This window comes from Anopheles ziemanni, chromosome 2 (genome assembly GCF_943734765.1).
Source record: "Anopheles ziemanni chromosome 2, idAnoZiCoDA_A2_x.2, whole genome shotgun sequence".
Taxonomy (NCBI): domain Eukaryota; kingdom Metazoa; phylum Arthropoda; class Insecta; order Diptera; family Culicidae; genus Anopheles; species Anopheles ziemanni.
In genome coordinates this window covers 39355902-39370973 of record NC_080705.1, presented here as the reverse complement: position 1 = coordinate 39370973, position 15072 = coordinate 39355902, and the positions used below count along the sequence as shown (strand labels likewise).

Here is a 15072-nt window from a genome sequence, read left to right as displayed (position 1 = left end):
CGCCCCCGCTACACCATTCAGTTTTCCCGTGGTAATATTTGTGCACTAATCAGAACCATTATTCGTTCCCTTTCCGTCATTACAGAGCTTCCGTGCAGTTCATCGAAGGCCCTAGCTTCGACGGCAATGGTGCCGATCCCTTTCGAGCCATTGAATTGATCCAATCACGCGAATGGTTCTGCAGGGTGCATCACTTGAGCTAGTGCATTGAAGCGTCGCTTGCGGGATAAGAAGTAAACCATCAACCACTCACACCAACACACACCCCGCCCCGGCGCACAAAGCCACAAGAAGTTTTGCGGGCACTCGTCCAAGAGGGAGGAAGACCGTACCGGAAGTGTAGAGCGCGCTGCACACAATGAACCGCCGGCGTGCAGTTGTTGTCCTGTGGGTGACGCTGCTGGCGCTGGGTGTGAGGGCGGGCGAGCCGTCGACGGAGCAGGACGTTGAAGTGTTGTTGACTACCGCCGCATCCGTCGACTCATCCGGGGTGTCCCCGTCTACGTCTGTGCCCTCGCCCCAGCCCTCGCAGTCGCTGCCTGTCGTCGAAGACAGCCGAACGGAAGTGTCATCGTCGTCGTCGTCGTCCTCCTCATCGGCTCCGTTATCGTCACCGGCATCGGCGGTCGACGTGCCATCGACGGCGTCGCCTTCGTCTTCGCCGGCGCCGTCCTCGGAAGCGCCACTAATGGAAGCGTCGAGTACGGTTGTCTCTAGTGCGGCGACGACGACGACGACCGTGCCCGAGGCTGACACGACGGCGACGGAGGCGCCTAAGTTGGTGCACGAGGCGGGTGTGAGCCCCGTGGCGACAGGCACGCCCGATCAGACCCCTGAGGGTGACGATAAGAAGGTGGGCGGTGAGCTGGAACCGGAGAGTGAGACGCCGGTGATAAGCTTCGGCATTCGCTCGTTCACGGTGGAGGTTGGGACGGGCACGGAGCGTGCGAGCACGGACGTGGAGCTGGTGAATGCAACGCAGGCGGGCGACAACTTCACCCACGAAGCCGTGGCGTCCACTCCGGTGTTGCCCGCGGCGGTCGAACCGGGGCCCGAGAAGGCAGATGTACCAACAGCGCTGCATGGTCAGTCGACCGTGACGATCAACACGCAGGTGCTGGCCAACGGGGGGGCCGCGCCGCTCGATCTCGCCGAGGACCCGCCGGAGGAAGCGTTCTCCAACGAGATCCACGTCGAGCGCAACCTCAAGAACGGCCTGTACCGGATCAAGATAGCGGAAATCACGACCGACGAGTTCGACAACGGGCTGCGCGAGAACGACAACGAGAACATGCTGATGACGGACACGCTGGGGGCGGGGCAGCGCCGTCCACCGCTGCACAAGTCGGTCTACCCGAGCAAGATCAACATGGACGACTTCTACCCCTCGAAGCTGGAGGACTTCAAGCACGACGATCAGCAACCGGTGGCCATGCAGGAGGCGGTGGAGGAGGATGGGGAGGGGGAGGAGCGCCTGCGGGAGAAGGCCATCCTGCGGAACGGTGGGGAAGGGGGGACCGATGAGAAGCTGCTGTTCGAGTCCACCATCATGAAGCCGTCGGATATGCTGCCTTTGCCGCTGGCGACGACGACGGAGGTGTTGGGCGAGGGCATGGAGCGACCGTCGAATGGTGTCGGGACGGTGACGAGTGTCAGTAGTAGTGGTAGCAGCCCGGTAAGTCCACCAGCTAATGGAACCGGACCGGACGGTGGCGACATCTCGACTACCAAAATCGAAATCGAGCTGATTGACGACACGTCGGAAACGTCGGCAAGTGACGAGCGGGGTGGAAGCAGCAGCAGCAGCAGCAAGCCCACGATCGACAACATCACGGAGAAGCTGGAGGAGAACGACGAGGTGATCAGCCGGATCGAGGAAAACTTCAAGGGCTTCCGGACGTTCGAGGGCACCGCGGTTGGGGAAACGGAAGACGAGGTCGAGTACCGGGATGCGTCGGAGGGCCGGGGAAAGGACGACGAGGTGATCACGATCGCCATCTCCTCCGTGACGTTCTCCTCCTCGCAGCAGGACGTGCAGGACGCGCAAACGCAGCCGCCAATGGCGTCGAGTTCGCCGATGGCGGCCCAAACGGAAGAGGTCGGTGTTCCGGTGAGTGGCGGCGACATCGTGACGAGCGGCTTCGACGGCAATCTGTTCATCCCTCGGCGCGTGAAGAAGAACGACCCCTCGACGGTGGCGAAGCTGGCCCAGCTGGCGGCCAAGTCGGACGCCGAGCAGGGCGCGCCGATCAAGAAGATTGACTTCGCCGCCACGAAGTTCAACACGGACAACAGCGGACCGGGCGGAAACGGGCACGATCTGGCCGACGGCAGCAAGAAGGACAAGCCGGAGTTCTCCACCACCAAGTTCTACAACAGCAAGGAGCTGTATAGTGAGCTGCACCACCAGCAGGCCCCTCCTCCGCCGCCCGCTCCCGTGCCGAATCGGACGCAGTCGACCGCCAAGTCCCGGGCGGCGGCCGCCGCCATCCTCTCCGAGAAGGACATCATCACGGCGAAAACGATGTCAAAACCGGCGCAGGCCATTCTGGCGGCTTCGTCCCGCAAACCGACGCGCCCTCAACCCGCGTCGCCCGCCTCCGGCGAGTTGAAGCAGCACACGCTCAAGACGAACTTCGTGCTGCACGAGGACACCAACGGTTCGCCGTCGGCCGCGGTCGCACTCAAGCCGAGCAAGACGGTCGTCGACGATCCGCAGCAGCGCAAAATAAAGTCGCTCGGTTCGGCCGCGTCCGCCATCATTGCCGCCACCGCCAAGCTGGCCAAACCGAACCGCCCGTCGACCTCAACGGTTGCCACCGCAACGTCCGCAACGACAACGACGGCACAGTCGGCCGTGTTGCCCTCGGTGGACGGCGGGAGAAGCGGCGCTACCGGTGACCGGACGCTGGACTCCTCGAACGCGCCGCACGAAACCGTCATCACGAAACCGACCGCGCCCCTGTCGCGTCTGCACGAGAAAATTAACACGCTCGATTGCGAAATCCAAGCCATCGCACCGGAGTCGAGCGTCTGGCGAGGCAACGAAACGCACGAGCTGCAGCTTCCGGCCATGGTGAGTACCGAGGACTGTTGATGAGATGGGGGGTCTAACCAGGTGTTGCTTTTTGCTGAACTGAAGGAGTGCTTCACTGGAGAGCAACAACGATGCTTTTAACTACGAGTAATCTGAAACCCGAAGCAATGTCAGACGAGCTCGGGGCGTCACATCCACTTCGCAACTTCTGGGTGAAAGTTGTAAAAAGCTTCTAGCACCCGTACTCTATGATAAAATGATGCTTACGCAACTGTGATGAAAGTGGTCGTTTATATTTTGACGTACTTCCCGAAACATAAGTTATAACAGTTTTGTACGTGACTTTTACCTAGGATATTATTTTTAATTCATCAACTATAACGCGTACTTTAAAGATATAAACAAAAGTTTTACATTTAGCCGTTGGTTTGTGCTCCAAACCGTTTTACATGGTTTTAATGCGGTGCCTTTTTATATATTTTGTCATACTTGTTAATTTATTCCATCGGTCTTATCTTGTTATTACTTCCAACACGCAGTAAACATCTTAGAAAGTGCGGCACAATTTAAAAATATAAAAAAATAATGTTAGCTAACTTATTTTTCAATTAAACAGTTTTGCACGATATTTAGCTTTGAGTTTTTAATCATTTTGATATTAACCTTCTCTTTAGTCAGTAATTACCATATTTTCGCGTGAATGACCCTTCCATAACACTACCCCAATTTTTTTGTTATTTTGATGAAAAGAAGATTTGGTAACAGCTTTTTCTGTATCTACTTCAAAATTATTTTTATATGTTTTGTGTTTGTTTATCATCATTACAATCCATTTCAGTTGGTTTATGATGTACAACATCTAGTTCAGTTCCAACGGAGTTTACACCGAGATCCCCTATTTATTAATGTTTGTAATACTTTTGTTAGTGCAAAGGTCAATTTAAATTTGAAGTACAGTTGGGTATTTTTATTATACATTCCAACATTTCCTAGTGGGACCAGGTTTCTCCCCGAAGCGAGTTACGGGACCGAAAGATAGGATATCATAGATCGGTGGGAACACTACTGATAGTGTTGTGCCTTATGAATCCTTAGGTGAGATTCATTCATATCAATTTTTCACCTAAGATTCATTCAGGTTGATTCATGAATCTTTTGGGTTTCGAATCTTAAAACATTGAAGAATCCTTCAAGAACCTTCATGATTCTTTAATTTAAAAAACTATTGTGTCCCTTTTCACATTTTTATCTTAACTGTTTTTGAACATTAACGAATCTTTGGGATTTAATCCTTCATTAAAAGATTCATGAATCTCGAAAAATGTAGCATAAGGTCATTCAGCTTCATGAATTGAATGAATTGGAATCACACAACTTTAATGGTCAGCCATTACCCAAGGGAGCCAGCCTTGAACTTTATCTCCAGTTTTAAAACAAAAAGATGAAAAATGTATCGAAATAACACATTTTCGTATTGTCACACTTATCACATCTGCTTTTCGATGCAATAATCTGAGATGCAAAAGGTGGTGTTGTTCACGCGAAAATTCGGTATTTATAATGAAGCTGTTACTTTTAACGACTGGCGATCGAGACACCCAATAACATTAGATGCTGCCATTTCACTTGATGGGATAGAGATTCAAAAGCTGATGAATTCGACTGCCTTGAGAACCGGTAGAATGCATCTTTCAGCAAAACCACTTTTACTTACGTCCGGAGTAAAGTACATCGAATGCTGTTTTAAATATAAATTTCCTTGAGAATAATTTAAATTGTTCGGCTAATAAAATGTGAATCATCATTCAATTTGATAAGCCTGATGTAGATAAAAGAGTTAGATTTTTTTTTGTGGGACAACGTCCCCAAGTGGGACAAGGCCTCTCTCCGAGGAGAGTTTTCGGTGACCAAAAGACGGTATATCGGTGGATAGATCGGTGGTCAGCCGTTCGTAATAGCGGGGGGTGCCAAGACTCGAGATTCGATCCCACACCTGTGGCGTGGTATTTCCTCGCGCTACCGCTGCGCCATGGGCACCCCCAAAAATGCTAGATACTAGAAGATTACTTAAAGCTATTGGTCAAAAACTGAAAAGGAACAGCTCTGAAAAATATTAAACAAAGTTAAAAAGCTACTAATCTGTGGTAGTTGATTCATTGGGTACACATGACTTTACCATGCCATGATTGCACGATGGTAGCAAAACAAACCTAAGATTTCAATTTAGGCTGAACACATAAAAATCTTACTCGAATTGATACTTATGTTCCCTCTCAACTTAATAACTCTTATTTAACAGCCACAGCTCAAACTAACCATTAAGGGAAACGCTAGGCGGTTACGAAATAACTATTTCCCGGAAATGTTTTACTTTTAACCATCATGGTTGTGTTGATTAAATGAAACTAAAATCGACATCATCCAATATCCAACGGAGCTCTCATACCCACTCGAATCTACTCGAACCGAAGGATAATATGTCAAAGTCGACAATCCGAAAACACATCGAACGGCACGGGTAGATCGTGGCGGTATTTTCGTACCGGGAACCGTAGATTACCTTCAGCTTCAGTCGGTGGTTCCCGGAATCTGCCTAATTCCAGGGCACTCAAATGGAAAGAAAAATCGATGATCTCCATTTGAATAAAATTTTACTGCTCCCACGCTCCCACGCTCGGCAGCCGGCCATGGATGGGGAATCTGGCAAAAAAGGGATAAGCACTTGCAATAATACTGGTTGCGATAGGCGAACCGGGCCGAAAGTTGGATAGGAGCACAACGAGCACAAGAAAAAAAAAAAAAGAAAACATTACAGTACCGGCACCGTCTGGGCCGAATTTCCGAGTGGCTCGAACGAAGCACGCTTTCCAACTGTCTCATTTGAAATGGTGAGTAGCCGCCCTCGACTCCCAGCTGCTCCTGCGGTCACCTGCTGCTTCCGTTAGCAGTTTGAAGAGTTTTATGTGCCCAATAAGCAAACGCAAAACCCGATGGCGTCTGATACAAGCAAGAGGGTAGTGGAAGGGGGGGGGGGGGGGGGGGGGGGGAGAGGAGCGAAAAAGCGCACCCAACCTTTGGGAAATGAAAAGGTGGAACCGAACGGAAAAAGGAAGGCTAATTGAATTAATTTCGGTATCCGTACGAATACATCTTCGTTTTATGCGCTCCGGTGCTTCCGGTTTCTTTTTTTTTTTTTTTGGGAAGCAGGACCGGGGAAGAGGGTGCGTGCTTTTTTCCTAACATTTTTCTTTTCCGCCTGCACCCCCCGACATTGCTTTATCCCATTGATGCCATTTGTTTTATCTTTATTGCGAAACGCGAACCGGGCAACGGATTTCGCTGGATGGTGTGTTTTGGAAAGGGTTGGTATCTCATCCCCAGCGCTCGTGGTTTTTATTTTCACAAATTCACTGCACATTCTGGCCACCGCTAGGTTCAAGAGGCAGAAAAAGAAATGAATGGAAATCAAAAAAAAAAAAATGGCGACATAAAAATTCGTCCTTTTCAAAAGCTTTATGTCCCTGACAGGTGCTGGCTTTCGTCAATTGCTTTGTTATTCATGACCAATTTACGCGGGAAGCCCGGGAGGAAAAACTCGACCGAGGGAATGATAAGCCCGTAGGAGCAGCGTCGGTTGCGAAGAAAGAAATGTATTTGAATGGGTTGTTCCTTTTTCCGCGCTATTTCTCCACTTTATGGAACTTATCAATATCCGTTTGCAAAGATGCTTTTGCAGACAAGTCTTGTTTTGTTCGTCCGGCAGCAGCGGAACCGCACCAAAAGGTGCAGACGCAATCGGGAAAACAATGCACGCGTTCGGTGCCACCCACGGCAGGGGCACAAGGAACCGGAAACAAAAGCTTACCCCCAACTCGTTCCCGTTCGACCGAAAGGGGGGTTGCAACGCATGATATACACACACACACACGCCCGGCGCGCTTTATCTACCGAGCACTTGTCAACAACAGCCGGAATACACCGTTTTGAATGCGCCATTTACGGTGTGTCTTTTCAAGCCATCAGCGGCACAAACGGGAGGGCTTCCGGCGCACTATGGGCGTTGGTCGGTTGGTAGCTAGGAGGGAAAATGTAAATATAAGCTTTAAATCGATTGTTTTCGATAAAACTTTAACCGAGGTTAGAATTTTATTTAGTAATATATTTTTAAAACAGTGTGATCTTTTGCATCGCTCAACAAATATACATTTTTATAATGTTCTTAGACTTTTCCTTCGGCTCGCGAAAGATAATCTGTTGCATTAGCAATAACTTACCACCAAAATATCCCCCGAGCAATCTCGCCGTTGGCCGGGTAGGAGTTGATTTTTCCTGGCAGCCAGAATCCGCCGCATGAATAATGTGCCTCGTATGAAAAACGATGTACGATCGCCGGAGAAAACGGGGAAATGTTTTATAAAATCGCAGGGATTATTTATCTTCCTGTAAGCTGCTGCTGCTGCTGCTGTTCGTGTGTATCTAAACTTGTGCCCGGTGTTCGTTTTCTTCTTCGCATCCGGAAAGGCTCGATGGAAACGCGAGAACACACACACGAACGCACACATGTAACCGGAAATGTAGCGCACGACTAAGGATTGCCTTCCTGTTGTTGTTCACCGAAGCGAGGAGAGGAACCTTTTATATTTTCTCGTCAGGTTTTGTTTTTTTTTTCTTTCTTTTTGTTTTAGTTATTTCGTTCCTACATCTCGCGCGCAGGATGGGAGACTGAGAGCTCAAACGGGCGGATGAAAAATAGAAGTCGATGTCAAAAAGGTTTTACTCGTTAAAATGTTTTCCACCTCCATGGTATGCCTCCATGAACGGGCAGGGTGGGAGAGCGGAGTGTGGCCGCGGGTATGCATTTGCAAGTTGGCGTAATGCTTCGTAATTACTGCGACTTTTACGTTGCTGCATTCATGCAGTTAATCTCGGTGCGCCGGATATGCCATGGGCCCTGATGGGCACTGCGGTTTCGAACGAAGCAGAAGAAAGCATAAATCTATCGACAAAACATCAGCTGGAGGTTGTGCAAATGTTTGTGGAATGGAGAAGAAAAACATATTAAAATATGTTTTACGCAAAACTCGTTGGAACATAATCATGTTCATCATTTACATTGTATCATATTGTTGTTTTGAATAGACATAACGCTATCATTCGACCAATATGGAAAGAATCTCTATACCAAAGTATCGATGTATTAACCAAATTACAATTTAAAATAAATTTGTGTTCATCATCACGAAGAGATGGCAAAGGAACTATGTTCTAAGCCAGCATTCTTCCAAGTTAAAAAAAAGTAAAAACAGAGCACAGTCATAAAATGAAATGTTTATCTACTATGAGTTCGCTGGATTAAAATATCGTTGTGCCTTCACGGAATGTGGAAGAACTTTATCACCGAATTATACCGTAAAGAGACAAATCCTACGAACTCTATTTTCATAAAATCAAATAAGGAATTTCAGGAATATTATTATTGGTAGAAGAATGAACAATAGATCCTAAATAAAGGTGAATGGATGGGACAATATATTTTCTCAAGAAGATTTAAGGTTCTATTGAGTACCAAAGCAAAATGGAAATTGAAACAAGGAATTTCAGGAATATTTGTATTGTTGGATGAATGAAAAACAGATCCTAAGTTATTCACTTTATGTTGAAAACCATTGTTGGAAAAGTATGTTCCCACTTTTTACCAATCCTTTTTCACTATCGAATGCAACTTATGAAAATTAGCTGCGGGAATCATTGGATGGCAGAATCAAATAGTTAAATAGTTAAAGAAAATAAATTTACCTTTTTGAGGAGTATGCTAGGATAAACAAGTTGAAATCACGTTGGTTTACACAGTAATGTTAGTATCAGGGCACAAAAAAGCTTTTGAAAATATTTAGGAACAGAATAAATTAAGTTCTGTTTCAGCATTTCTGCTAAGATAATTCAACACTTTGTGTACCATGTTTCGGCGAAGCGTACTCAAGCTAAACTTTTGCCGAGCGTTGGGACTTTCGGCGGTAGAAATCTCTACAGCCCGCAATTTCTGCATACCAGCTCGAGCCACCAAAATATAATATCGCTGAGGAATGTACTTTCCGCGAAAATCCCGCATCATCGCTTTTAATGCCTCACTTCCGGTGGAGGGTGCGTGACGTCGATGAACCGAACGCTTGCTCTAAAGCCAGCCCAGCAAGCTTCGGTCGCCGCAACGGGCACTTGTGAAGTCTAATCGATCGTGGCCTTCCGTCTTCAAAGGCGGATGCTGAGCAAAATAGCGAGCGATAGTGAAATGACTCGCTGTTTTCTTGGCACACAACCATCTCCGGAGGGGTCCTACGGTTTGACCTTTGAAAGCACTTGAATTTCCACGGTTGGTGAGATTCAATTAATGCACTTGTTTCCCGCCCCGCAAGCCGCTATTATTAATCTTTGCCCGTAACGCAACACTTTTATGATTAGCATTATGTGTTTCGGTTCGCAACAAGAAAAAGGAAAGAAAAATAATGGCGATAAAGAATATGACGGTCTGCCCACCATCTTTTATTGCCCCACCGAAAACCACAGCGAGGCCCCCTTCGGATGGAAAATCTTATTTTCACCACCATTGGTCGTCGGTTTTCCAACGCCTGTTTTCCCCTTTGCGGTTGCACAAGACACGCGCCTTTTCCGAGCAAGTTAGGGGTCGCCCGAATTTCCAGCTAATAAATTAATTAATATGAAAGTACCCACGGTTTTCGAGGAGGGTACCCCGAGGTTGGCTTGGTTTTTTTTTATTTAGCTTCTCACTTTAAACACTTTACACACCCTGACCCACGAACGTTGACGCCCGTTTCTCTTTCGGCGGAAAAAAGGGACGCTTTGCTCCATATTTCAAAGGATTTGCGTTGGTTTTGGTTTTCCCTTTGTTGGGTTGCAAAATATCCACTGCTAACAATGCGTAAAGGTTGCAGGTAGGAGGTTGCGGCTGAGAACAGTTTGCGATGGCTAAAATTATGATGGTCAACCCCGACGTAAATAATATAAGCTACTCGAACAACATTTTTGGAAAAACCGACAACCACCCTTTCCATGGAAAAGGGAAGGTCATTATAAAGGGAAAATGCGTCATGGATAAGTTACGCGCATCTATCAAACTTGGGTGGTGTGAAAATAAGTTTTCTTTACTCGAGAATAAGTAGCCCCCCAAACAAGAATATGAAGTTTTTTTGAACGAAACAAATAAGAATCACTGGACAGTGTGTTGAGCAACTAGAAAAATATTGTTTTCTCCCAGTGTTCAATAACTAAACCGAAACGCTGCTGATGTTATTTTTTTCTGCGATTTCTCAGGCCAAGTTTCTCTCTTGCAAATTTATTAAATAAATTTCCAAACTCGATCGCCGATTTGATAGATGTAATCTTGGAATTTGCTCTCATTATAGTCATCAATTGTTCTTAAGGCCTTCAATACTAAAAGTCTTATTTTTAAACAACGATTTCGATTGTTTCGTGAATGCTGAGTTAATCATAAACATCGAGTGGCAAGAAAATTCCATTATCATTCGATTGGAAGTGATATCTACTTAGAAAATGTGGGTAGTATCGACGTGGAAAACTATTGGCATATTATGGAAAAATTAGAAAATTTCATTGAATTATGAAGCTGGAAGGTTTGGGTATTGATGATTTAAAAGTACAAAATCAAATAAAAACACGAAAGAGTTTATTTGTTAAACTTCATTCTTGATAACCTCCCAGTTTTTTGCATTGAACTGGTCAAATGGAGTGGTTTTTCTATTACTTTTGCAGAAATAACGTTATTTTTATGGTCCCATTGCGATGTTACGCAAACCATTTTGTTTCTTCCAAGTGGAACACATTGAGATGCACAGCGAATTCAATTTTGGCTAATTGATGACCACTCCATCGTAGATACCAAGAGTTACAAAGACTTAGTTTGGTTATGCAACAACGTTTTCGCAACCGTTACGAACCGTAAGAAAAGGGGAGGAAATTTAAATAACTATCGACATCTTCAAATGCAAAGCAGTGCTGAAAAAGAAAATACTTTGGAGAGGTTTTTAAGCATCCCCCAAGTTTTGCCGTCGTTTCGGTGCTTCGCAAAAGTATACGGCAGTTACATCAACGCTGGATGATCGGAACCTTAAGAATCTAGAAAAAAAAAATAATAATAAAGCGAAAAGAAAGAATGAATCTAAAATAAACCACCGAGGTTCGGGGCCGAACGATCCCTCCTCTGCCGCGCGGGGTGCCACGAGTACCCCATTTGGTGCAGCCATTTCCAGCGCTAGAAAACACAAAATGGAGCAAACACATTTATTTTGCGCGCCTCCATTTTCGAGCAGGGCGCCTGCTCACTGTCGCCGCTCGAAAAAGGGGAGTACGATGTGGATTCAAAGTTTTTCAATTCTATTTTCTGATCACTAGTTTTGCAACTGCTTCTCTCCCACTACTACTGCTTCTTCTGGAATAAATTAAAGTGAGCATAAGTTTGTCCGCGCGAGGTTCCTACGCCGTCGTCCACCAGCTTTTCCACCGAACTCCACGGCTCCCTTTATTCTTCCGCTGCAGAAAAAGGTTGTTTTCGCCGTTTGCTCGCTGGCCAAATAGCGTTTGATCTTGGAAAGATAGTTTGCTCGAGTGCTGCTACAAGGACCTGCAGCAGCAGCAGCGAAAAACGAAAAAGAAGGAACTTTGTTCCGCTGGCTCCCGAGGTCCCGGAGAACTTGATGTTTGCACTCATATTCGGGAAAAGTAGTTTCCATTCGAGCACACCACCGTACTCCGTGCGCTCCGAAGCGTACCGAATGGTGGGTAATTATGGCATTCTTCATAAATCGCCACCGGAGCTCTCCACCATCCGGCCCCCGCTTCGGTACTGATTGACTTTGATTGGAATTTCGAACAGATTTAACAACCGCCCCAACCCACCACCGGCCCCCTCTGATGGCGAACTCCGGAACCGGGAGTCCATTCATCATCATTGACTTTTGCCGACAAACCGGATCGATGTTTCGGATTTATGGATTCGCTCGTCACGCTTCCACGCGTCGCAAAGACGCGAAGCATACACTTCGAGGAATGCATAAACGAAGCTCGCTGGAACTGTCGCGAGCTGCAGCTCTCTTGAATTTCGCCCCACCAAAGCTCCCCCACAGATACACCCCCCTGACCCGCAAGTTTGGGCGAGTGATAATATTTCAATTTGTATGCAAATCTGTACCATTAATTTATCGCTTCCAAATCCCACAATTCATCCGTTCGCATATTGTCGAGCATGCATCATGAGGACGATGGGCAGGGTTTAATGATATGGCATATGCATGAGCATCGCTTGCCTCCGCAGATCGGTCCGTCCCGGGCCGAGACCACCGGCTGCACAATCATTATTTATCGCGCACGTGATACGCTAATGGGTCCAGTAAAATCATAAAGGCCGTTTTGTGTGACATTTCTTTCCCTTTCTCTAGCCTTTTCCTCGGCGCTCAATACTTTAACTTCGGTTTGCCCATCATGTTGACTGATTATCTGCGCCCACATTCTGAGAGACCGATCGGGTTGGGATAAAGTGAAATCATTCTGCCCAACAGGCGCACAACCATTTTTATTGTTCTCTTCTTAATGCAATGCTTTCCCCCTTCGAGTTGTCCATTAAGCTGTCACCCTCGAAATGTCAGCTACGCAAGGGAACCGGCGGCCCGTGCGTACGTGACGGCAATGTTGCTGACGCTTGTGAGCGGTCATCAGCGGACGAATGTGTGGCCATTTCGCCCTCAACCGAACCAACCATCCATTACTCGGCCATATGCCCACCTGCTCGCCAACGGCACGGACGACGGCTTAATCGGTTGAGAGGATCGTTTCCCTTCCGAGAAGTTAATCTTATGCCATCATCATTTGTAAGGATTCGTCCTACACACGCGGTACGATTGATAAGTGTCCTAGTGGGGGAAAAAAGAACCAAAGGCGCAAAAGAAAAACAAGGACATCATAAAAATCCGGAGAACGTATTTCTCGCCCCCACCCCCCGCCCTTTGGTTCTGTGCCATCCGACTACGCACCGCGAAGCGTACCGGCAGGCATTCTTTTGAGAGCATTCCTTCACCAACCTTCGATGGCCAGGGGGAGGGAAAAAGGATAAAGGAAGGACAAGAATTTTGACTATTCACTCGATGGCAAGAAGGTGCGCGCGGAAAGGATGGGGTGGGGAAAATTCTGCTTACAGCTGCTCTGGTTTGGTACGTGTTTTTCGTGGCTGCTATGTAAGTGAAGTCGAACTGCTGTAGAGATGCATAACATTTGCTGGTATTAGAGACAAGGTGCTGCAGATATGGTTGTTTTCTGTTAGCCACGGTTATCGTTATCTTTTCTAAATCTTCTTTTATTAATGATTTGGAAATGAACGAAAGTAACTGCTTTTGAAGAAGTATTTAGTCTTGAAAGATGTCTGCTCTCTTCAAGATTTTTACCTAAGGAGGCCCAGGCTGTAAACCTATTATTCTAGCTACTATTTTACTTTGATAATCCTTTATCACTTTTAATTTTCACTTTTAAAGTCTTGGTAGAATATATTTTCTTTTCTGTTTTTTTTTGTCTTACCTCTCCGGTTGAAGTGCCTGCGACACACTTGCAAAGGATTATATTGTTATCCATGCAAATTATTTTCCTCATCGGAGTGCAAAATATTCCTCATCGGAGTGAAATTATTGGAGAAAACTATTTAAAAATGGATATTACTTTTAATATATTAGTTTGTGCTACTAAGTACAAACAAGTAGTTTCCAATAGAAATTGATTGTGTTAGCTAGATTTAGGATTTGGAGGCAGTAATGAACAGCAAGATTCGGATAGTGTGGGGTTTTTTTTCTAGTTGTTTAGATTGCTTAAGTGAATTTAATGAATTTTAAAAGTTACATATAAACAACAAGTTAATATTGTGAATATAATAATATTAAGAAAACGTGAATTTATCACATCATAATTTTGCTGAATTTATAGAAATAATTAAAAATCGAATCCGAATCGAAAGTCGTTCGGAAATCATAAAACTAATCAAAGCTGCTTAAACTACATTATTTTAAATTCTTCTTCTGCTATTTCCCATTTACATCAACTAACATTCGTTATGAGATATGTAATCGAATTAGTAAAAATAATAGAATACTTTTTAGTGTTTATTATTCGTAATGATAAATATATGTGACAACACCTCAAACATGTGTAATCGATTTTAAGCTCTTATAAAACAAATAAATTCAATTTTGTTCTTTTGTATAGAAATATTTGAGGTAATGGAAATGTTTGGAGAGTCTCAATTACCCCACAGCTTGGGATCCCGGAATAGATTAATACGCCTCTGAATATCTGTTAAGACATTTAAATTAAATTAAAACGGAATCAATTGACAGGTTAAGGAAACCCATACCCGCAAATATTGATTATGTCCTCTGTTTTGCTGACAGTATGTTTAATGCAAATTCTTCAGATATCTGAACCACTACAACATTCTGAGGTTAAACATACTAATCGACCTCTGATGGCTTTTCCCTGAATGTAACAAGTTCTCAGCAGCTGAATATGTTTCACAAGGAGCTCAAGGAACGAAACAGTAACATGAAAATGCAATTGTTTGAAATTCCTTTTGCTACTTTGACAATAAAAAAACAAGCATCAGCTTTCGATTGCATAAATCTGTACCTATTCAGTCAGTATCCCTTTCCGACAAGCGTACTTATAAGAACATTCGTCAACGTAAGAAGCTCGTTCCGGATACAGATTAACGGTGCTCTTGCTAATGCACTGCAAGTTACAGTACATTCCAGAGAGCCACCGTTTTATATAAACAATGCTTTCCTTTTTGTGCCCCGACCGTGGCCATCCGTTGCAGATGTTCTTTGAAATGCAATCGTTTCAATTTGAACGTGTACACCGGCAGCAGCATGCTTTCTCCATGTGAGATACATCTCAGAGGATACATTACCCGTACCGCACCGTGACGGTACGAAAGGAATTGTGCAAACGCTACACGGCATCGTTCC

At 45.6% G+C, this 15072-nt stretch overlaps 1 protein-coding gene across 1 annotated transcript in view; it reads left to right on the top strand.

Annotated features, from left to right (window-relative positions):
* Positions 1–358: 358 nt before the first annotated feature.
* The window catches only part of LOC131281234 (uncharacterized), a 41375-nt gene continuing 26661 nt past the window's right edge, over positions 359–15072 (top strand). The window contains exon 1 of the mRNA XM_058310503.1: positions 359–3076. Within this exon, the coding sequence (XP_058166486.1) occupies positions 359–3076 (2718 nt within the window). The remainder of the gene's footprint in view (positions 3077–15072) is intronic.